Genomic DNA, 25,476 nt, shown 5'->3' on the forward strand with positions numbered 1-25,476 from the left:
ACGGAAAAAAAAAAAAAAAAAAAAAAAAAAAAAAAAAAAAAAAAGAAATTACATTTTATATAATGTTAATTTTCACATAATAGTTGTGTTTCAGAAATGAAAAGTATCACTTTGCAAAATAATGTACTGATATGAAGATATAAAACTGAAAGAATAGCTTGCAAGCTGTTGCAAAATTTCTAAACTTTTTCAATGCATGTATAAAAAAGAGATAATTACTTATAATACAAATTTATATCTAGATATCTACTAAATATTTTACATATATCTGAACATATAAATATTATGTATATTTATATTTTCTATTTAGATGCCTCCACTCACATTCTTCTTACTTTTAACTATACAACCAGAGTTAGTTTTCTAAAATGTATGTCAGATTATGTCACTTCTATCCTTTGCTTAGAACTCTCCAATCAATAGTTTCCCACCTTACTCAATTAAAATCCAAAGTTCTTACCATGGTCTATAAGGTCCTACATGATTTTATTCCCTGATTGTCCAGATCTTGGCTCCTACCATTCTCTCTCTCATATCCTAGCTTTCCCTTTGAGGGAGTAAATTACTCATTTAGCTAAGAAGTCTGAGATTCCATGAAACATGTTGTTATCAATGAACACTTTGATTGTATCATAGACTAAGTTCTGAGACTTGCTCATCTCTGAATCTCCCCATATGTCTAGAATAGTGCTCTGTAAATAATCCTTGAATTGCGTTGTGATGAATGTACTGATGAGTCGAGGCAGCAGTGCCCCCATAGTGGGCCCCCCATGTCCCCATTAACCCCCACAACTCCATTCTGTGCAAAAAAATTACAGCATTGACACCAAAAAAAAAAAACAAAAACAAAAAACCACTTTCTTTTCTTGAAGTTGTATTTTCTACCCATCTCATTGACTTTGGGATTTTACTTCTAGATTCTTAATTTCTAATCAAGTTTAATTTTTAAAAAGACAATAATCATTTTCTAAGAGCTCTGAAGTTTGACCTTATACAACTTTCAGGCAATATTTTGCTTATAACCTCTAAGTATGCTTTACTTAGCTAAGAAACAATTTTGCTTTTATTTTTTATAGAGATTCTTTTGAATTCTTTCTTTGTTACTAAAATGTAGACTATCAATAAAGTTCTCTGTTTCTAAAAATGTATAACAATAATCAAATAAACACCTGAAAAACTGCTCAGCTACCCTTCTGTTAAGAGCCTGAGCTTTAAGTTCAATGTTTTCAATCCTGGTGAATCCTGATTTTACCATTGACTAGGCAGGTGATCTTGGGAAAGTTACTTAACCTCTATACAGCTGTTTCCTCATCTGTAAGATCCACCAATGGATGTTAGAATTAGAGGGCAAAGTTTGAGGAGAAACAGGATATTTACATAGTCTCAAAGTATCTACCCCCAAATATTTATTAATTACACGGAGAAAAACCTACCAGTATTAAGACTTATTGACATCATGTATCTCCTGATATGATACACTGAGAAGAGCATATCGCTTTTGTGGCATTCTCGCCAAACTAGTGGCATTACCTCAAACTAGTCATGAGAAAACATCTGACAAATCCAAACTGAGGGACAGTCTATAAAATAACTGACCAGTACTCTTCAAAAGCATCAAAGTCATGAAAAACAAAGAAGGACTGGGAACTGGAAGAAGATAGAGACATGACAACTAAATGTAATCTGGAATCCTGAATTTGGATCCTGGGACAGAAAAAGGACATAAATGGGAAAACTGGCAAAACCCAAATGTCTGCAGTTTACTTAGGACTATTGTAGCAATGTTAATTTCTTAGTTTTGATGATTGTACTATGGTTATACAAGATATTAATATTAAAGGATGCTGGCTCCATACTGGCCAGCCACCAAAAAAAAAAAAAGCTGGGTAATATGCCCATAGGAACTCTTAGGGTTATTTTTGTAACTTTTCTGTTAAGTCTTAAATTATTATAAAATAAAAAGTTAAAAAAAGAAAAAGGAATAATAATTGCTCTTATCTTTCAAGGTTGTTGTGAGGCTTACACAAGATAACATACATTCTTCTGCACCTAGATTATAGTACATGGCATACAGTAAGAGCTCAATAAATGTTAATTATTATTAATAATGTCTTTCTTCTAACTGTATGCAATTTCACATCATATATGTGTTGTTCCTCAATTAACCTGGCAGGCTGATTGTAGTGGATTGAATTATGTTCCTCCCAAACTCGCTGAAGCTTGAATTGTGTCCCCCAAGTTTTATGTATTAGAAACTTGGCCCCTACTGTGACTGTTAAGAGGGTCAGAAATCCTATTATGGTAATTCAAAGGTGGGGCCTGGAAGAGATTAGATTGTAGGACCATGCTATAGTGAATGGATTCAAAATGGTGGTCATGGTCATAGCTTGTAGGGCATTAAAAGGAGAGTGAATGAGGAGGTTACTCTCTCTCTCTGTCCTCTCTGTTCCACCATTTCACAATGTGATACCCTGTGTCACTGTTGCCACCACCAAGACCCTGGATGTGTTCCCTGGACTTTGGACTTCCTAGCCTATAAAATTGTAGGCAATAAATTTCATTTTCTTTATAAATCACCCAGTTGCAGGTATTTTGTTATTAGCAACATAAACAGACTAATATACTGATGCTCAATGAAAAAGTTAGTTACTTTTACAGACAGGAAGACAACTAAGTCCTCTTCCTTCTTCTTAAATCACACATAAAACAAGTTAATAATGACAGCCATTTAAAAAATGAGGGACCTAAATCATTTGATTGCCAATCACCTTTGCTATTCTGACAAACTGACTGTTATCACAATTACACAAGTGTGCCTGAAGGATAATTATAACCCATAATCTTACAGTACAGAAGAACAATTAGCCATGGAGCCATACCTCCTTCTAATGCTCAGTTAAATACAAATTTTATTATTAAAGTTACAAAAACTTGTGATTTCTTTAAAAAGTCTAAGTACTATTAAATAGTTATGAAAAATATATGTGTTCAGTAACTTATACAACAATGATAGTAATGATCTTAGCCTTTCAAATTAGTTACATTGGAAACTGGACTACTTATAGAGAATAAAAGTTATTCGCACAAAATTTTAGAAAAATCTAAAATAATGAAAATAAAAATAATTTCTTTAGGAAAGTATACTAGTTTTATAAACTAAATTAATTTTTAGAGATAAATTATTTTTAATTTTTTAATGACTTAACTTTAGTTAGTTCGGTAGTAGTAGTATCTTTATACCAACCTTTTTACAATCTTAAAATAATTAGAATGAAGGGGTAAATAAGAAACCAGGGTAGGTTAATTTCCATTACAATTATATATTAGATTAATTTGGAAAAATGTGTAATAAACAGACCATTAGTAGACGAGAAATCCCCTGGCTCATCTTGCATTTTCCTCGCCCTGGTCCCACCCTTGTCCTGGTCCCTTTTAGTGGAGTGCCAACATATGGTATATTTTAATAGACATAAAATAAAATGCATGAGTTTTGACACATGCACATACCAGTTTGACTCAAATCCCTTCTTGAGATATAGAATACTACCATCTCTCCTGGAAAGTTCTTTCATAACCCTTCCCAGTCAATTCCTCTCTCTACCATGGAGGCAACCACTGTTCTGATTTTTTTCTCATGCAGATTAGTTTTTTTCTATTTTTTTTTTTTTTTTAGTTTTTTTTCTATTTTTTAAAAAATAGCTTTATTAAGATCTAACTTACATACACAATTCACCCATTTAAAGTATACAGTTCAAGTGTTCAATTTTTAATATACTTACAGATTGTAAAGCTATCACTGCAATCAATTTTAGAAAATTTTTATCACCCCAAAAAGAAACTCCATACCCATTAGCAGTCACTCTCCATTTATTCCCAATTCTCCAGCCTTTGTCAACCACTACTCTACTTTCTGTCTCTGTAGATTTATCTATTCAGGACATTTCATATGAATGAAATTATACAATACATGGTTTTTTGTGACTAGCTTCTTTTACTTGCATAATGTTTTCAGGGTTTGTCCATGTTGTAATATGTAGCTCTGCTTTGTTCCTTTTCAAGTCTGAATAATATTCCATTATATGGAGAGAGAGAGAGAGAGAAAGAGAGGACATTTTATTTATGCATTCAGCAATTGGTAGATATTTGGGTTGTTTCAATTTTTTGGCTAATATGAATGAATGATGCTGCTGTGAACATTCATGAACAGGTTTTTGTGTAGACCTGTTTTTATTTCTCTTGGTATACGCCTAGGAGTGGTTGCCTCCATGGTAGGGAGAGGAATTGACTGGGAAGGGTTATGAAAGAACTCTCCAGGAGAGATGGTAGTATTCTATATTTCAAGAAGGGATTTGAGTCAAACAGGTATGTGCATGTGTTGAAACTCATGCATTTTATTATATGTCTATTAAAACATATCAAATGTTGGAATATATGGAAGTATGTGCACATGTATATTTTCTGCTTCTTCCAAGGAATTGTATAATCCACACTGAGAAGATAATTCTTATAATATTCTGCATCTATTTTAAGTAGTTGCTCCGTTGAGTCAAATAACCATAGGCAATTACACCAAAACAAAGAATTATATTTTTAACAAATTAAACAAAAATTTGGTTAAGATGAGAGTTCATCAAATCTTTGTTAGTACTTTATAAGCTTCTCAGAGCCATATAGCTCATAAAACAATTTATCACTCTAGGTTCAGAGATACATTAGAATATGTGGTCCTATCCTGCTTTTCTCTTCATTAAAATTGTAGATTCTATCTAGCTTTTTATTATCCTGAATAGGGGATTTCACATTATATTCCCACTCACATTATAGGTTAATTACAACATCAAAATAGTTACGTTGACTTCTAAAAACTTTATTAATAACACAGAACTTTTCTTTTTCATTACATAACATGTTTGGAATAGGCATGATAAAATCTGAGACCTACCTGCATTGCTGCATCACCTATTGCACGCCGGATCTCCCTTAGAGTTTGATACCGCTCCAACAAGTGGTCACCACAGATGATATCTACCTATGGGCAAATAAGAGAGTGTCAGATTGCTTTCCTGCTTCAAAATACCATCTGAAGAAATGAAGGGGAAAAAAAAAATCAACATAATTATTTCCAGATTGGACTTTTCTATTTCATTTCAGACTGATTAAACACTCTCAGGAAAGGTTTTAGAAACTTTAAATGAAAAGAAATTAGGTAACATGGGAAGAGCATTAGATGACATAGCAGGACAACAGCCCAGTATAACTGATATACAAAATGATTTCCTTGAACCTCTAAGCAGTTAAATTATGTCCAATGTATTCAGCATAAGGTGGACAGGAAAGTACATTTTTTAAAAAGTTCCATGATAAAATGATTAAAAGGTATTAATGCTTAAAAAGGCAATCGTTAGCTATTTGAATAATTTCCTTATTAGGAATATCTCATTTTCCAACAACACCATGTAAGTCAAAGTATAACACTGACACAAAGTACACAGTAAGGAAACTGTTCTGTGGATGAACAACCTTTACAAGGTCTTTTCAGTCCTTCAGTAATGTCAAAGCTCTAAGATACAAACGTACTTCAAAAGGTTTGGGAAAAACAGAATTAAAAAATAATATGAATCTTTCCATAAACTTTTCGAAGTACCCTCATATATCTACTTTTCTATAGAATTCTCTAGAAAGAATGATGTTGTGTAGTTATATACTTTATTGTTATAAGATTCCACAGTATATTTACTTGCTAAAACAGAAACGCAAATCTTTAATCTGTCTCTGTCTTTCACTGAGTACTCCCTTCTCATTGCTTAAAAGAGTCAGGTCCTCAAACGTCTTATTAGTATAAATCACTTAACTGGCTCCATCTCCTAACATCCCAATTTAGTGTATGGTATGAAATTTCTGCTTGTCCTCTAAACCAGAATATCACCTCTGACTCCTCTTTCTCCTTTTCTTTTCTTCTCACATGCCATCAATTACAAACTTCTACTGCTTCTTTCTTCCTATCTCGAGTTCATATCAGACCTTTCAATTGCTGCCCCTATGCTTAAACTGCTTAAAACTGCCTTCTAGCCAGACTTCCTACCTTCAAATTCTGTTTACTCTAATAAATCCTATACACTGCCAACGTGTTAATCTCTCTTAAACCTTCAGCATGGTTGGGAAAGAACAGTAAAAGTAGTTGCATTTAACTGAGCAACCACTACATACCATCTGATTACTCTTTTCTCTAGCAGCAAAAATGCAGCCGACATGTGCAATGTTTCTGCCCAGGGAAGCCTGTTTGAGGCTCAGAATTTAGGGTTTTTACTGAGAGTTGGTCATGTTGGCATTCTCTGTCTAGCAACTACTAAATTCTAGACTCCCAGAAGGAAAGCTGGTGTTCACCATAGATCCACTGTTTGTACAATCTAGGCACAGTGAAACAGCCTTACCAGTTCAGGAACTTTGCATATTAGTGTAGGGAATTCTTTGCAAGCCAAGTTTGTAGATCACAGCCAAGGGCCAACCTTGTAAGCAGGCCCTTCTAGACAGGAGCCTCAACCTGTTACATTATTTCTTTTCTGCACAATCTCTCTACCCTCTGGAGTATCAAGTCTTAGAAAGAAAGGATAACAATAATATTTCTGAATCTCAGAGCAGAAATCAGACTGTTAAGGTAGTCTTATGAAGGGCGGAAAAGTCCTTACCTTTTTAAAACCAAGATCACACTAAAACCTCCAGGACAGGATTTCTCACTTAACGTGCTTTTATAATACACACTGGCTCATTCTACTTTGATTGTACATACTCTTTTTTGCTAGTAAGTTCTTTTTTATTTGTCTGTCTCACAAATTCCTATAGATTCTTCAAAGCCATTCCAGAGTTAACTCAACCACTCTATTGTTGCGCTCATCACATCCTATTGTCAGTTGTTTCTTGTATATCTTTCCCACAAAACTGAGTACTCCAATAGCATGAATTTTGTCTCATCTTTGTATTCCTAAGTTGTTTCTTGTGTATCTTTCCCACAAAACTGAGTACTCCAATAGCATGAATTTTGTCTCATCTTTGTATTCCTAAAGCCAAGTACATAGATGCTCAACTTACATCAATAAATAATAAATGAATGGTAGGGATACATCATGTGATATATTAGTTTTAAAAAAAAAAGATTTGGAAACTGAATTTAATAGAAGGTTTAAGGTCATATACCAAATAAGTAACAATAATATGAACCTATCTTTTAAGGTGGAATTAGTTATGACAGGATTAACAAGAAAATCTAATATCACATCTTTAATACGAAGAATTTTTAGTAATCAATGGGATGTATATTTTCTAAATCTCATTTCATAAATGGAAAATAAGGTCTAAATTTCAAATGATGTACAAAGGAACACAACACAAGAGTATTTATAAAACAAAATACAATAGGACATCAATGAGTTCAGAATACTACTCAATCAACCATGGTAATCCAGAGACATTGGGGTTTCTATGTGACAGAAATCTATTCAGATAATTATTGATCTCTGAATTTTGAATCAATTTAAATCTCTCAAGAACATATGATCTCAAGAATTTATTTATTTTTTTATCTTCCAGAACTGTCTTCCTTTTCAATTTTGATCTGCCACAACAACTTTAAAGGTGGTTTATCATTCAATAGCTAGCTCCCTGGTAATTATTCATTCTTGCCAGAAAATAACCATATATGAAGATCACATATCTGTAAAAGCACTCATTTCCTGCCTGAGACTAACTGGTTTAAAGAAACTCAGTACAGCAGGCTCAAGTGACCAAGAATTTTTTCTGATTACTAATTAACCAGCTCAATGTTTTGTTCATATTAGAAGTAACTCATTTATTGACTCTCTCTTGGATTCAGAAGGCTTAAACAATTTTAGTCACAAATTAATGGGTCTGCATATTTGATAATTCTGTTCCACTATTTTAATATTTGGGTGAAATAGTAATTTATGAATGTTAGCAGCTCTATAACAGCTGAATAGGGAAGGAATGTTTACTTAGAGAGCCAAGAACTGACAGAAAAAAGTAAGAGTTGAAACAAATTTTATAGCGTTTTTTTCAAAATGCTAAAAAGCCTTGGATTCTATGATGAGGAATAAAGAAATCACAGTTTTACATAATCAAATCAGTTTAGAAGAGATCTGTTGTACAATATGGTGACTACAGTAAATAACAATATACAATATATTGTATTCTTGAAAATTGCTGAGTAGAAATTTTAAATGTTCTCACTACAAAAATAAGTATGTGAGGTAATGCTATGTTAATTAGTTTGATTTAGCCATTCCACAATGTATACATATTCCAAAACATTGTGTTGTACATGATAAATATACATAATTTTTATTTGTCAATTTAAAAAATTAGTTAAGGGAGGGAAAAAAAAAGAAATTAGAGCTTTGGCAATCAAATCTCTTAAATCACCAAATGTGACACTTACAAATGGTAAATGTGCTCTGATCAAAATCTAGCCACATAGGAAGTAATCAATATCCTAGAGAGGACCCTCCTGGGGATCATCTCTTAGTTATTCTATATGATTGGGGCAAGTCTTTGGACTTCCACTTTTAGAAATAATACAGTTATGGGATTACTCACAATTCTTTGTCTGGGAGTCCCTAAACAACTGTTTCTAACTGAAAGCCTGAGAATAACCTCAAGTACGTTATGGCTACAGGGTAATAATAGATAAGTCATTTCTAGTTTTCAGTTTCCATGAGATATAGCCAGCATATGTCAAGCTCAGTTAGAGAAGTTACATTTCATTGGACTTAATATATATTTAATATATATTTAGCACCAATAGATATTGGTACTAAAAACACTAGCAAAATTTCTTTATTCTAAAATATCTATTAATTTATTCAACAGCCAATAGGGTATTTTAGATAAAAATTACTCTATGAAATTTTACATATGATGGAGAATAACAAAAACTCCTTTTAAATTTGACTAATGAAAAGCAGTTATATAAATGTGCATTTTCACTGGACCCACATAACTAGAATTATGAATATATTTGTATTTTTATGTTCAACAATACACGAGGTTTGAAGTTTCTATTTTACAACAAGAGGATATTTATATAGCTAGAATTGGAGATCTTTTTCAATCATTAAAAATAAGGTCTATATTAGTTTTTTCTCTTGCATGTTATACTTGAGCAACTGATAAATGCAAGGATGTCCTCTGAAGAAAAGTGAATGATTAGTCTTCTGCTCCACTACCAAAAGAAAAAGAGCTGGAACTGAGGCCCTAGAAGCTCTTTAAAATTTCTCATATCTTCAGCTTTTCTCTGACACCAATAGATGGTCGTCAATGGCAGTAAGAAATGGACAGTAAATCAAATGTGATTAAAGTATGCGGTGGGAATCACTGTATATCAATATTCAGTTAGCATTTACAATGTCTACAACATCATAAAACAAAAGCCACTGAATGAAATCCTAGAGACAGTTTTTTCTTCAATATACTAAAGGTAATCTCAAAACTTCACCTGTCCTGTTACACACATGTACTGTACCTGACAAGCTGGATCAAGATCCATTTTTCTTCTGAGGAATTTTTCTACATGCCCAATAGTTGCTTCTCCTGAAACTCGGACAAACTTCTTTTCCAATGGCTACAAATATAAGTAAATAAATAGATAAAACTATTTTCAGATTAAATGTGTATATATAAAAATGTGTAAATCTTAAAGCAAATTTTAGAGGAAAGATGATTCAATAGACTTGAAAGAAAAATTACTATTAAATTTGAGTCAATTTATATATCAAAGAAGAAAAAGAGAAATTCTGCTCAGCTTCCCCTCTCTGCAAAGTATGTCAACAATTTTTTTTAAATAGAAAGGCTTGCTGGTTTATTTTAATATTTCATCAAAAACAAAAGAAAACTCAGAGTAAAATTTATTCATTCAAGTACTAAACTTACACTTCAAAGACAGAGAACACCCAAGATCAAAATGTCTAAAACAACCTTTCTTCAGCAAAAAAACTGCAAGGAAGAAAAAACAAGATGGAAGAGGAACTGCTAGACTAAAAAACATGTATTTCTCACATAAATGAGAAATAAATCAAACCAATTACAATGTATAGACCTTATTTGGATCCTGATTTAAACAAAAACTATAAAACATTAAAATGTTCATGAGACAATCTAGGAAATTTAAATAGTACATGGATATTTGATTAAGGATTTATTGTTAATTTTTTTAAGTGTAGAATCATTACATTTATAAAAGAAGTCCTTATCTTTTATGAACAAATTTAATTATTTACTGATAAAATGATATATTTTCTGGGATTTATTTCAAAATTACATGGGAGGAAGAAAAGTAGTGAAGATGTAGAAGAATTAGATTGGAAACCTTTCTGTGTCTCTGTGTCCCCCATTTGTAAAATAGAGATAAAAATAGCACCTACCTCATAGATTTATCATGAGGTTAAGTACGTTAATGTATGCAAATAACTAATAACAATACCTGGCACATAGTAAACACTGAAGAGTTATTACTGTGGTGAGCCAGTTTGTCTCTCGAAAATGATTTGCATTATTTTGCTCTTTATATAAAAGATTTTAGTTATTATAGAGGTCCCAGTTGTCACCATCGAAAATTGCTATAACCTAGACAAAAATGGCAAAGTTCTCACATTCTTTTAATTCAGGTATAAAAATATCTCACAAAGCGAAGGGAATCTCACTAAGGAGCAGATAAAGCAGTGCCCCAGTTGGAGTCCCATGAAGGTACCTCACTGAAAGTGGCACTGCCTGATTAGCATGAGAATCCCATCAGGTGCCTTCAGAAGCTGCTATTTGGGATGATCTAACTAGATGCCTGCCTGACTGCCTGCCTGCTAACCAGTGCATTTCTGAAGGTCAATTTCCGGGGCTTACCATCTCAACAGCAGGTGTCAGGTACACACTGCCTGCCTGCTAAACAGTGCATTTCTGAAGGTCAATTTCCGGGGCTTACCATCTCAACAGCAGGTGTCAGGTACACCAGCAGAGGACAATTCAATTTTCCCCATTTCTAAATTCTTGGTGGGTACCTTATTCCAAGTGTTTGTGAAAATTAATACAATTTACCAAAGTTATCAATACCACAATTCTTAGATTATCTAAAACAGAATTATGAGTTGTACCAATACCTGAAGAAAAAAAAAAATCAGCCTTGGCTTTCAAAACTAGGGTTCTTACATGGTCAACCTTAGTCCTCATATCCCATGGCAAGTTAAGTCGTCTTTTTTGGTTTTGGGTTTTTCTGCTTAAGGATACAAAACCAGTTCTCAACTGGATGGTCAACTTATTTCTTCCGCTATACCTAATAGTCACCTACTACCTGCAAATAAATAGAAAAAATAATTCCAAAGACTCCAACCTCTTTGAAATTAAGTATGGCAATCTTTCCTGCCATATATAACACAAAAGGTTAATTTGATAAGAACGGTGAAATAATAAGCTAGTCTAAGATCTGTAACGAGTTTTTTTTTTTTTTTTGGTTTGTTTTTTGTTTTCAAGTAAAAAGATAGCATCAACTCATGATATATTTTACTTGGAAAAATATTCCTTCCTCTGTCAATTGAAAAGGCCTAGAAACAGTGACCAACCCAGTAGCAAGACAAACCAGACTATAATTTTAAAATGCCAGTGACCACCCAAACAAACTAGGACACCTTAGAGAAATGACTGACTCCGTGTCTGGGGCAAGAGATGTACAGAGTAAGCATGGAACATCTTATCATATCAGATAGCAAGGAAGCTATCACAGACTATGATATGATGGGACAATTTGAATATCAATAAAGATAATAACTGAAATGGATTATACCGCAAATATGTTTAATCCACGAGTTCATAATAAAGTAAAAACAAAAACAACAAAACCTAATTTGACCATGACTGAAGTGTGCTAGTGAACCAATCCCTTATTTTGAAACTGGTAAATAAAGGGAAGCATTTATCCTGCCTTTCCTATATGAACTGTATCACTGGGTAACAAAGGGAAGTTTCTCCTTATAGAATCATTTCAACTAATAAAAAAAGAAGGAATGATACTATCATTTTTCAACCCCTAGTAAACCAATGGACTTAAGACACTGAGCATCAATGGCTGCCAACATTACAAAGAGACAGACAGACATTATGTGCCTCCTGATGGATGACAACAGCACCACCTATGATACATTCTTGCTCCCCCCAATCAAACCTGTCTGATCAACACTCATATTTAACTATCAGTTTATGGGAAAGAGAGGGGACAGAAAAGTATGTTAAATTAAACCACAGAGATGCAACATTAAATCTGTTGGAAACTTCAGGACAAGTGACTCAGTTTTGTCAACAATGAATTGCAAGGAAAAACATCAAAAACTTAGACCTATCAACCAATCACAATGTGTGAACTTTATTTGAATCCTGACTTAAAGTGTTAAAACACACACACACACACACACAAATACTACAATTGAGACAATTAACATTTCAAACACTGACTAGATATTTGATAACAAATTGTTCATTTTTTTATTCCCTATCCCCAGTCTTTTGAAAAACGAAAAACTTACAAAGAAGTTGTAAGAATAGTATAATGAACACTCCAGTACCCTTCACTTAGTTCACCAACTGTTAATATATTGCAGTATTTGCTTTATTTCTTCCTACGTACACATGTGTATATTTTTTTTTCTCGGACCACTTGAAAGTCACTTACAGACACTGAAATATTTCACCCTAAATATATCATCAGTTATCTTCTCAGAATAAGGAGATTCTCCTATATAACTACAATTATCAGTAAACTTATAGAAGTATTCATGAAATTTAACATTAAGACCATGTAATTATCTAAATAAACCCATATTCAAATTTCTCAAATTGTCCTAACAATGTCCTTTACAAACTGTTCTTATTTTCCAATCCAGGATCTAAAGAGGGATCACATATTGCATTTGTCATGTCTCTATTATCACCGTTAGTGTAGAATAGTTCTGCCATCTTATTTTTAGCTTTCATGAGACAGACATTTAGTAACTTTTTTTTTTAGGTATGATACATGATCATTAAAAAAAAAAAACTAATCTTTTTAAGAATACTGAAGTATTTATAGATGAAGTAGCATAATACAGGGATTTGTTTCAAAATAATACTAGAAGGAAGGTAAGTGGATGGAGGTGAAGAAGAAATAAAATTGGCCATTAGTTAATAATTGGTAGACTGCTGATGGATATATGGAGGTTCTATTCTGTTTACTTTTTAGTAATGTTAAAAAATTTTCATAATAAGAAGTTAAAAAAAAAAAAGAAGAGACTCTTAGGAAAATTATTCTGGATTATATTACTGCTTTGTCAAAGACTCTTAAATTGAATGTAGCACTTGGGATTTATGACTTTCATGCCAAGAGTCTACATGATGAAAAGTTTAACAACTTTTTTTTTTCCAGGCATCATTCTAGTCAGACAGGTTTATACGAACTCACAGATGCTTTTTAAGTAACAGGGACTATCGAGCTATAATATCAAAAGTTATAACTAGAACTCCTATTATAAATACAAAAGAAAAAGAAAAGCGGTAAGATTGCAGATTTGTTAACTAAGAAAGTTAAAAGACTGTTTTACCAATGCAAATATGCACAGTTAATAGGATCATTTGTTTCTGAAATAATACATTCATTACCTCTTACAGACGTAAAGCCTAAAAATTAATCTATATCATCAGTTAAAACTGAAAATTTAATGTCTCAGTACTATGAGAGAATAGTATAATGAACTACTATACACTTATCACTTACTTTATCAACTCAAGACTCGTCTTGTTTTAGACATATTCACTTATTTCCCGCCCTAACTACTTCTTGCCCCCCATTCTCCAGATTTGTTTGGATGCAAATCCCAGACATACCATTTCATCTGTAAATACTTCAGTAGGTATCACTAAAAGAACTCCTTTTTTTTTTTTTCCTTTTTGTCTTTTTTCGTGACCAGTAACGGGATCGCAACCCTCAGTGTCGCACCCGCACCGCGACCAGCAACGGGATCGCAACCCCTGGTGTCGCGCCCACACCGCGCTCAACCAGTGAGAGGACCGGTCTCTACATGGGATCTGAACTCTACTGAATGCGCCACCGGGCCGGCCCTAAAAGAACTCCTTTTTAAAACATAAGTATAATATCATCTTAATATACCTTGATATTGGAAAATATCTAGTAAATGTTCAAATTTCACCAATTGTCTCTTTTTTGTTTTTTTACGTAGTAGAAAATTATTTTGATTTTTAGGGCTGTCATAACCAAGAGAATAAAAAATAAAACAAAGATTTTATTAAAAATATATAACCAGAGATGAATGCAAACTAAAATTCTAATTTACACATATATTATTTTTACCAGATACATTCTTATATTTCCAAAATGTTTACAGCGAATAAATTACAATGTTTCTATTTGATCTTGGCTTAGTTATTTAAAAAAAATCTTTAACAGCTGTATTGAGATGCAATTCACATACCATTAAATTTACCCTTTAAGAATGGACAATTCAGGGCTGGCTGGTTAGCTCAGTTGGTTAGAGTGCGGTGTTGTAACACCAAGGTAAAGGGTTCAGATTCCCATACCAGCCAGCCACCAAAAAAACCCAATAAGTGTACAATTCAATGGATTTTAGTATATTTACAAAGTTGTACAACCATCACCTATCTAATTTCAGAATATTTTCATCGCCCCAAAAAGAAAACCATACCAATTAACAGTCACTCCCCACTTTGCCTCTCCCCAACACCTGTGTCAACCACTAACCTACTTCCTGTTTCTATGGATTTCCCTGTCCTGGACATTTCATATAAATGGAATCGTGCTATATATGAATGGTCTTTTGCCACTGGCTTCTTTCACTCAGCATAATGTTTTCAAGGTTTATCCATGTCATAGCATGTATCAGTACTTCATTCCTCTTTACTGCCAAATAATATTCCATTATATGGATATATCACATTTTGCTTATGTATTCATTAGATGATATATATTTGGGTTGTTTTCAATTTGGGGCTAGTGATGATATATATTTGGGTTGTTTTCAATTTGGGGCTAGTTATTTCAGAATTTTTTTTATATTTTATTTTCAAAACAAATCCAAATAAGGTTCATACATTGCAATTAGTTTATATATGCCTTGAGCAATTTTAATTGATAGGTTCTATTTACAGGTTGCTTCTTTACCTTTTTCCCTTTCAATTTATTTGCTGAAGAAACAGAATTGTTTGCCATGTAGTTTTCCACTGTCTAGATCTGGTTTATTATATCCCAGCAGTGTCATTTAACATGTTCCTTTGTCCCCTGTATTTCCTGTAATTAGTAATTTTAATTAGTAATTAAATCTAGAAGCCATCACATTTGTTTTGCCAAGAATACTTCATAGGTAGTATTGTCATTACATGCTTTTTGATGTGTGAGGACAGAACTACATAAATATTCTAGGTGCACATGTGCTTTTGTGGAAACAGCAGGCTAATACTTCAATTTATTTTCTAGTCCTTTCTTCATGAGGTTTTTTTTTGTGTGTGTGTGTGTGTGACCGGTAAGGGGATCGTAACTCTTGGCTTGGTGTCACGCGCACCGCGTTCAGCCAGTGAGCGCACCGGCCATCCCTATATAGGATCCAAACCCACGGCCTCGGCACTCCCAGTGCCCCACTCACCCGAGTGAGCCACAGGGTCGGCCCTCTTCATAAGGTTTTAAAACTCTGTTGCTCTGTCTGGCTACTACAGGTCCTTGGACAGATGTCTTCAGGGAACACTGGGCATATACAACCCAGTGCTCATACCATACAAAAACTCATCTGCCACTTTCTCACCCACCACACTGCTAGGAAACTAAGTTAACCACTATTAGTTTGATATTGAACAATTTAGAAGAGGTTCAAAGTTACCAAAAAATTAAGCACTGCATTCCCTCTATCACACTGATCTCTTGAGAGATGTATATAATAATCTTCATCCAGAGAAGTACCCATCTATTCCTATCCTTTAATACATGTCTCTGAGCTAGTGTGTTCACAAAACAAAACAGTATACCCAACCAGGTATAATTCACCCAACTTTTAGTATAGACTTTGACAAAGTCACTGAAAATCAAACAGATCAAAGCCACCTAATCTTTATATACTTACAATCCCAAGTAACTATAAGGCCTGACTTATCCCTTTTAAAAAGTCCCCTTTTCCTGAATGACTGACTTATACTATAGAAGCTACAATGTATAACAATGGCACCTGTGATTTTTAAGACAACTCTAAACTTAAAAGTACTTCAAAGGAGTTCATTCTTACCTCTAAAATCTCAGTGAATGTCTGCAGTAACAAGTTAGGGCAGGTTAACTTGAGCCAAAAATGTTACACGCAAATAAAATTTTAAGCTCTTATTCAACTCTAAGTGCCAACTATGCAAAAAATGCTTTGAAACATTTATCACCAAATTAACATAGCATTTGGTTTTAGAGTTAAAAATTATTCACTTATTTTTCCTTAGACCTTTGTTCCGAATTAATAACAAATCTCTACTTAATAACTTTTTTCCTCATAAACCTATTATAAGAGAACATTATTGAATGTATTTCATATTTCAATAACCTTTATTTATTTAAAATATTTTTTATTGTAATTGAAGACAATCTCTATTTGGTTGCTAATCTGACTCAAATTTGTGTGCTAGAGTCCTCTTGTTAAATGAACAAAAAATAAAAGTAAAATACCTTAAAGTGTCCCGTGCCTTCATTAGCACTGAAAAATGAGAGCAAAATTAAACAATATTTAATAACTTAAACTATATGCTTAGTCATAAAACAATAGAAAAATAACATGAATATAAATATTTGAGAAACATCAATTTATTTTAATTTTAAAAACATGGTCACCTAAACCTTTATGAAATAAACAAATGTAATTGTCATTTCTGCTGCCTAGTGGGGTAAGGCAAACGCAGTTTTATCCAGTATTTTATACTACTTTCTATACTTAATTTTAGAAGTTAATACTATATTTTTTTGATGAAAAACATATCAGAATTTTATGTTTATTTACTTATTTTCCCCAGCTTTATTAAGTTATAATTGACAAATAAAAACTATATATTTACAGTGTACAAAATGATGCTTTGATATATGTGTACATTGTAAAATGATTAAATCAAGCAAATTAACATATCCGTCACCTCACATACTTATTTTTTTGTGGTGAGAACATTTAAGACCTACCCTCAGCAATTTTCAAGTATAGAATATATTATTAACAGTAGTCATGCTGTAAACAGATCTCCAAAAATATATATAATTCTTAATATTTAGATTTTCTCCACACCTTGCATTCTAACATTTTCCAGCTTAAAGTACAATTTATTTTTTTAAAACCATAATTAATGTGGTTTTTCCCTCTGTAGTAATCTTCACAAGGTAAGATTTCTTACAAGAAGGCTGTTATAGTCCCTGTTGTTTTACTTGTAGCATAATCACATGGGCAAAATTTTACTTTGTCGTTCACTTAGAAGTCTAAAGATTTTTCTTGATTAAATCAATCACTTTTCAGTCATGAGGGAGACAAAAAGTGCTAACTTTTGTTGCCCATCTACTATGTACCAGGCATTATAGTAGGCCTTCATATATTATGCATGCTTTTCATTTAGTCCTTACGATAGCCCTGCAAATCAGGTATCTCCATTCTACAAATGAGAAAAATTAAGCTCAGGCAGGTTTAACAATTTGCTTCAGGTCACACATAGCTAGGAAGTGGTAAAGCTGGGCTTCAAACTCAGCTGTGCCTAGCATCAAAGCCCATGTTCTTTCTTCCCTATTATGTTATGAAGAACAGGAAAGATAACAATCGCATCACCTCCAGAATATTCTTTATAATAAAAATATTGACATATACAAGGGAACTTTGAAAATTCAAGGAAAAACAGAATTAAAAGATAATACCAGGGCCGGCTGGTTAGCTCAATTGGTTAGAGTGTGGTGCTGAAAACACCAGTTCCCAGGGTTCCATCCTTGTACCAGCCACCCCCCAAAAAAAAAGATCATACAAATCTTTCCATGAATTCTTTGACGGCCCCTTGTATATAAATATAATATGTAATTTATATATTATACATGTCTATAAATTATATAGTATAAACATTATTTGCATAATATAGAATTGTATTAATATATAAATATAAATCTATAAATATACACATTACATATAAATATAAAACACACACAAATATAATATAAACCTAAGATTATAATGTAATCTTACAGTTGTAAAATAAAACATCCCATTCATTACAAGAATGATCTCTGTAGAATGCACTGTAGATAGGCATCTGGCTTCTGCCTGAATATCTAAAGAGAGAGTTTCTTAACTGACAAGTCAGCCCATTCTACTTGTGGGCCACTGTTAGAAATTATTTGCTTGCACTGAATCAAACACGTTTCTGTAATTTATACTTACTGATCCTAGTTTTACCTTTTGATGAACTAGACCCATCTTTCTTTTATGTGATAACCCTCTACAGACTTGAAACTAACTTGAAGGATTTATTTTCTTTCTCTTTTTCAGGCTAAATATTTTTGTTCCTTCCACTACCACATGACACCTTTTCAAACCTTTTACTATTCTGATTATATCTCAGTTTACCAACATCTCTTTTAAAATGTGGTACCCAGAGCTAAATACAATACTCTAGTTGGACTAACATAGCATACAGTGAGATATTAACTTACTAATAACCCTGGCTTACTAAACACCACTAAGCTTAAAATTGCGTTAAATTTTTGCCATATCACACATATCTCATATGAGTCCATTTTCCTTAGTGCACAGATACTATACATATCATAGCACCATGGGCCCCTTTAATCTTTATTTTTGAATGACCCTGCTTTATTTCAATATTCATATATTGATAATAGCTGAGACATGTTAAGAATACCATATGTTGATTCTTACAACAATCCTGTGAGTTGCTATTACAATCCTAAATTTAGAAATACAGAAACTGATGATCAGATCAGAGAAGTTAAGTTACATCCTACCCAAGGGTTACATACCTTGTGTTAGACTCTGCAAAACCTTTGTTCTTTCTACACACTGTACTGCCTGTCTTAGGTGATTTCTTTTTATAATCTACTTTACATGTAGAAACTATAGAACAAAAAGGATAAGAGACTATCTTAAGATCATAAAACATGCATACTCAATTTAGGGGAAAAATATAATTTCATATTCCAGTGGGTGAAAAATTACTGTGTACTGGCTGAGCCTACTTCAGTATTTTTCCTTCTCTAATTCAAGCAGGGTTACCAGCTAGATCAAATTTGCCCTTGTACTTGCATCAGGTGAAAACTCATCTGCTACTTGTCCTGTCATGAAAGAGCATCCTATGGGTTACCCCAGTAGGCTGACTTTTGTGAACACAGTTTTCCATGTGACGAAAACATGGGGATTTAACCCAAGAAACTGGTGACTTCAAAAGGACTCCTCGCCACAGGAAGCTCCTCCCCAACTTAACCGACAGATAACGGACTCTACTATGAAGTAGACATAATGCCCATCATACCTAACAATATAAAAGGTTCAATTTTCTCATTTTACAAATAGGAAAGCTGAAGCTTTGAGAAGTTAAACTGAAAACTAAAGAGGGCAAGGACCATGTTGACTCATTCAAACTGTATTCCCCAGCACCTACTATAATGCTGTACTGGTATATGGCAGGACCTTAATATATATCTTATGAATAAACAAAAAGCAATTTGTTCAAGGTTACAGAGCTAGGATTTGAATCCAGATCTCTTTATTCCAAGTCAGGGCTCTTTCTTCTGCAGCAGGAATGTGTTAATAATGTAACAGCTTTGTTAACTGGTAATGTCTGCCTTGGGCACTGGGGCCAAGTCTCACTCATTAGGAAAGCCTGCCATGATTAATTATTACTGCTGTAAAGAAAGAGGAAATGGTGGCATACCCATCACATATTTGCCATCCTGCATTACAATATGCCACTTTTCAAAGAAAGTGATTCCAAGTTCCTCTGTGCATTAGTGGAAAAGGTTACATTTCCCCCTCATAATTTTTTTTTTTTAAGATATTAATTCCCGGGCTGGCTGGTTAGCTCAGCTGGTTAGAGCATGGTGTTTTAACACCAAGGCCAAGGGTTCAGATCCCAGTACAGGCCAGTCACTCACTCACTAACTAACTAACTAAATAAATTATATATATATATATATATACACACACATATATATATAAAAGTTCCTTTCAATTTTCAAATTTTAATTAACTAGTCTTGTTAAAAATTGAGTCACATGGTAAAAATTCAAATACACTAAAAAGACTTTTTCCATCCTAGACTCCAGTGCCCTTTTAACTAACTAACTAAATAAATAAATTATATATATATATACACACATATATATATAAAAGTTCCTTTCAATTTTCAAATTTTAATTAACTAGTCTTGTTAAAAATTGAGTTACATGGTAAAAATTCAAATACACTAAAAAGACTTTTTCCATCCTAGACTCCAGTGCCCTTTTCTAGGAGCAACTACCATTAATATTTTCTTATATGTCCTTTCAGGAATGGTCTGTGTACATAAAAAAATTACATATATGTACCTATTTCTCACCACCCTCTTTTTAAAAACGTAAGGATTGGCTGGTTAGCTCACTCTGTTAAGAGCATGGTGCTGACAACACAAAGGTCAAGAGTTCAGATCCCCATACCTCTGCCACCCCCTCCCCCAAAATAAAAAATATAAATGGGCACATGGTGTATGTACCTTGTTCTTCTGCACCTTGCTTTTTCCACTTAATACATCTTGGAGATTGTACCACATCAGCACACACATTATTATACTAGCACATAGTCATGTGTGAATATAACATTATTGGCAGTCCCCTTATGAACATTTAGGTTGGAGCACACTCTTTAATAGTAGAAATTGCTGGATCAAATTTTGGAATTACACAGTTTCTTCTAATTCCTCCAAAGAGATCTCTATTTCATTATCATCAACCACTACTATGTGGGCTTTTTAGAGGCATAAGAAAGGTTTCCTGCCTCTTAGAGTTCTTAACAGTTGAGAACATGGGATAAATACATGAAGAGAAAAATACAATATAGCACAAGCTAGATACTAAATAAATGATACAGGCAGCCTAGAGTTATAAGGAAAAAGTGATTGAGAAGTACACTAGTCATCATTGACACAAAATGGGAAATCTAGATTTTTCCAAGAAAGGCATTTTAGTACAGTATTTGAAAACTATAGTTTGATACATGCCAACTCTGTGATCATTATAGTTTAACAATGTTAAACTATAATGGAGTACACCATTTGCCACAGTGTTTGAAATAAACAATTCATTTAAATTAGAAAGATAACTAACAACTTTCGGAACAATTTGGCAAAGTCAAGTAAAGTTTAAGAAGAACATATCTTAAGACTCAGCAAATCTATACTCTTAGAGAACTATCTCAGATATACACAAGGAGATATGTACAAAAATGCTTCTAGCAATATTTATAATAGCAAAAAAAAAACTCCAAAAAAACAAAAACTTGGAAACAACCTAAATGTTCAACAGTACAAAAAAGATAAATTATGATATATTATTTTAAAAGAAAACAAGGCAATGATGAAAATGAGTAAACCAGAGATACAAATTTCAACATGGATGCATCACACAATGCTGAGTGAAAAAAGCAAGTTGGAAAACACAGTACACCATTTAAAGTTTTTAAATTGGGCAAAAAAAATTCTACATATTGCTTACATGTGGTAAACATTTTAAAAATGCATGAAAATGACAAACTACTTTTAGGAGAGTGGTTATTAACCACTGAGGAAGGCAGAATAAACAGGAAGAGGTAGCCAAGGGTTTCAGCTATACTAGCAATGGTTTATTTCTTAAGCCACATGGTGGGGATACCAGTGGTTATTGTACTACTCTATAACTTTTTTCGAAGTCTTAAATATTTCATAATTAATTTTTAAAGGGATGTCAGAAAACCTTATTTTATCTGAATTCAGGATGTTTTCATAACTGTCAGGACTTAAGGTAGATTTTTGGGGTACTCACCCAACGAACTCCAGTAATAAAGACATATCAAGTTCAGGTGGAATACGAAACACTGATTCTAGAACTTTCTTAGATCTTCCTTTGCTCGAAGGGACTGGCTGTGGAACAGCTGTGTGACAGCCAAAAAAAAAAAAAAGTTAGAGTAAAAATTTCATAAATTAAGATCTTTAAAAAAATAATTACACTGGTATTATAACTATGTTGACTATTTAAAAGACCATAAAGTACTTAATATCCCTTTCTTTAATAACATCACCTAATCTGTCCAAGACAGTTAAATTAGTGGCAAGATTGGGGACCATTCCGCAATGGAAGGAAGATATGTGTGGCTGATTTATCAGAGCCACAGAGAGAGCTCATCAGAACAGCAACATTTGTAGACAACCCTTCATAAGCACTACTATGTGCCAGGGCTTATGCTTAGTACTTTTCATGCATCATCTCATTTAACTCTTATTATAATCCCATGATATAGGTACTATTGCTACTCTTTTTTTCTTTTAACTGATAAAGAATTGAGGCTTAGCCAGATTAAGCAATTTGCCTAAAGTCATCTACATAGTAAGTGGAAGAACGAAGATTTAAACCCAAATCTACTGATTTCCATACTGTGACATTACCATCATCATAAAAACTAATGTTTGAGCAGTTACTATGTGCCAGGCACTGTTTTAAGTGCTTGTATTACTCAATGCATTTTTTTTTTCAAAGTGCTATTATTATTGCTATTTTATAGATGATGAAACTGAGACATTGAAGTAATCTGCTAAAGTCACATACCTAGTAAAGTGGCAGACCTAGGAACATACTCAGAAAATCTAGCTCCAGAGCCTGCACTGTTTAATTCTTATAAACCATTAAATTGGATTACACCACAGAATTATCTTCAAAACCTTTCTCTCTCTGGTCATATAACCAGCTATACCCAAAAGGAACCTCAAAGGGCACAAATTTTAAGTTAGTTTTCTTTAATCTATAAATACATTATGGTATACACCCAAACTTACCAGGTTTAGGTACTTCTAGACCTCTTTCTTTATAGAAATCATGCATTTGCTTTTTTTCTCCTAAAAAATGATAAAACACAGACTAAATTACACTTAAAAGATAACTAGTAGAGCCAGAGATTCTGGGATTCACAACTATGTAATAAAAGAAACTTACTTTCCTCTAGATTGATCACTAATTTGTACACTATGTCTTGTAACTGTCGGTCCAACCTAATAAAAGGAAAGGATGGAGAGTACCTCAGAATTCAGAAAATGCATTTTCATACAGAGTGAGTTAACTGTGTAGTTAACTGTGTTTTCTCTTTGGAGTGGATATCTCCTTTCTCAGAGGCAAGTTACTTCTAGGTAGTACTCACAGTGCCCAAGACAACTTACCTGAGAGAACCTCAAGTAATTATATGTGATAATTATAAGTACTCATCGATTCTTGAACTGTTCACTAAATTGTTCTTTGTGTACTGGTCTTATTCCTTTAATAAGAATGTGAGTATTTTAAACTGTGTATCATCTGCAAAGCACTCATCTATGAAGTAATAAAAACTTAATAGTATCTGCTGAATGAATGGAAGTAATCTACTTTTAGAATTTTTCTTCTTTTAAAAAACTGAGCATAAACTGAAAATTTGATTAATAAGCCACAATGACCCATGACAAATAGGCTTCTAAAGAGGTCAATTGTTTCAAATATTACTTCTAAAAAAACAGAATTCTGAATACACTGAAAATGACAAGCCTAAACTAGTCTCATTAACTTTGTTGATGGGATTAAAATTCTCAGGAAAAGAGGTCCATGCCTCTTTTTTCTTTAAGTCCCCAGCAGATATCACAGTGCCTGGTACATAGTAAGTGTTCAATAAGTATTTCTTAAAAGAATATGTAGTTCCCTTTCTTCTAATTTTGAGGGAGGTCAAGAATTTATTCCAACTACACACTTCAAGCTTTCAGAAAAAACACACTTAAAACACAATTGTTACTTATATATTCCTCTTACCTTATGTTATAAAGAGGTTGTGTCTGATGTACTACTATGTTGCATTTTGGACATCTGTTGCTATAGTAAAAATGTCTTACAATGCAGCTTTTACAAACTGTTGAAAAAAGAAAATGTTTAAATTAAGATGCTTTCAGGACATTTCAAAGATTGAAAATATTATTCAGAAATATGAACTGTATGCTTACAGGTATGAAGACATTCTGTAATGGTAGTTGCATCAATTAAGTAACCTTTGCAAATGGAACACAAGATGTATGGGTTTAGCTCGGAGAGGTTAATCAGGCGCTGGAAAATACAATGGAAATAGTTTTAAAATACAAGTCCTTGCCTTCGCAAATTCTTAAACCATAACCTCAAATTTTCATTATAAACACTGTAACTTAATTGCAACATGGAAACATATACTTCCAACCTTTCAAAATACAGCTGAAAGTTACAATAACCATATAAACCAATGTTTAAAAAGGATCTCATTCTCTTGGATACACTGCATATTGCCAGTGAGGGGCATCATACTTTATGAATTACTTACAAAATGGGCAAACTTTCCAGATATTGGTAGTTCTGACCGGCTAGGTGTACTACCTAGCGTCATGAAGAATACGCTACCACGTTAAAAAAAAAAAAAAAAATCTTTCCAATTAGCGATTGACTAGGTGGGGAAGGGTTATCCTCCTCTCAACACCCTATAGAAAGCGATTACAGTATTTCTCCCTGTCCGGCTGTAAACTACCGGAGGGTAGGGGTAAGGTACCCTAGACGCCTATGCCGCCAGGCACGTAGTAGCTTCAATAATTGTACACAGAACGAAGAAGCCGGGCCCGGAGAGCTGCAGGAACCTCACAGAATAAGTCGGCCGAGAATCGGGCCGGGAGGGGTGGAGGTCCACGCAAGTGCCAAGGGCTGTAGCGGCGAGCTGGGGGTCGCCCGGGCCGGACCGCCGAGGGCAGGCTACGTTCCAGAGGACTCAGGCCCAGCGTGGTCAGGCGGGGGCTCAGCCATACCTCCTCCTCGTCCTCGGACTCCGGCCGGCCCCCCTCCAGCCGCAGCGAAAAGTGGCTCATCTCTTCCTCCTCCTCCTCTTCCTCCTCCTCCAGCTCCTCATCTTCTTCCAACTCCTCGTCTTCGTCCTCGAAGCGGCCTCTAAAGCGGCCCAGGCTGCGCTCCGGCTCCAGCTCCGGGGGCCGGGAACCCGAGCAGCCGGGAGCCCCCGCCTCGGGCAGAGGCGCCGGGGCCTCCTCACCGGCTGCGGGCGCCGGGGTGAGGGCAGGCGGGGAGACGGGAGGCGGGGGCGGCACGGCTGTGACTCCCTCGGCCTTGGCAGCGCTCGCGTTACCCCCCGTCACCACTGCGACCCCCTCCAT

The 25,476-nt window shown here is 34.0% G+C and overlaps 1 protein-coding gene across 2 annotated transcripts in view; it reads right to left on the reverse strand.

The window, feature by feature from the left end:
* The window catches only part of PCGF6 (polycomb group ring finger 6), a 27,967-nt gene extending 2,491 nt beyond the window's left edge, over positions 1–25,476 (reverse strand). Inside the window, exons 1-9 of one of the 2 annotated variants that reach the window (XM_008578119.1) lie at positions 25,117–25,476; positions 24,298–24,397; positions 24,110–24,206; positions 23,273–23,328; positions 23,116–23,175; positions 22,109–22,217; positions 16,748–16,775; positions 9,533–9,631; positions 4,943–5,029 (exon numbers count right to left, since the gene is read on the reverse strand). In XM_008578119.1, coding sequence (XP_008576341.1) covers positions 4,943–5,029; positions 9,533–9,631; positions 16,748–16,775; positions 22,109–22,217; positions 23,116–23,175; positions 23,273–23,328; positions 24,110–24,206; positions 24,298–24,397; positions 25,117–25,476 — 996 coding nt within the window. The remainder of the gene's footprint in view (positions 1–4,942; positions 5,030–9,532; positions 9,632–16,747; positions 16,776–22,108; positions 22,218–23,115; positions 23,176–23,272; positions 23,329–24,109; positions 24,207–24,297; positions 24,398–25,116) is intronic. The other variant, XM_008578120.1, reaches the window with a different exon arrangement.

This window comes from Galeopterus variegatus, unplaced genomic scaffold, assembly GCF_000696425.1.
Source record: "Galeopterus variegatus unplaced genomic scaffold, G_variegatus-3.0.2 Scaffold1634, whole genome shotgun sequence".
NCBI classification, from domain to species: Eukaryota; Metazoa; Chordata; class Mammalia; order Dermoptera; family Cynocephalidae; genus Galeopterus; species Galeopterus variegatus.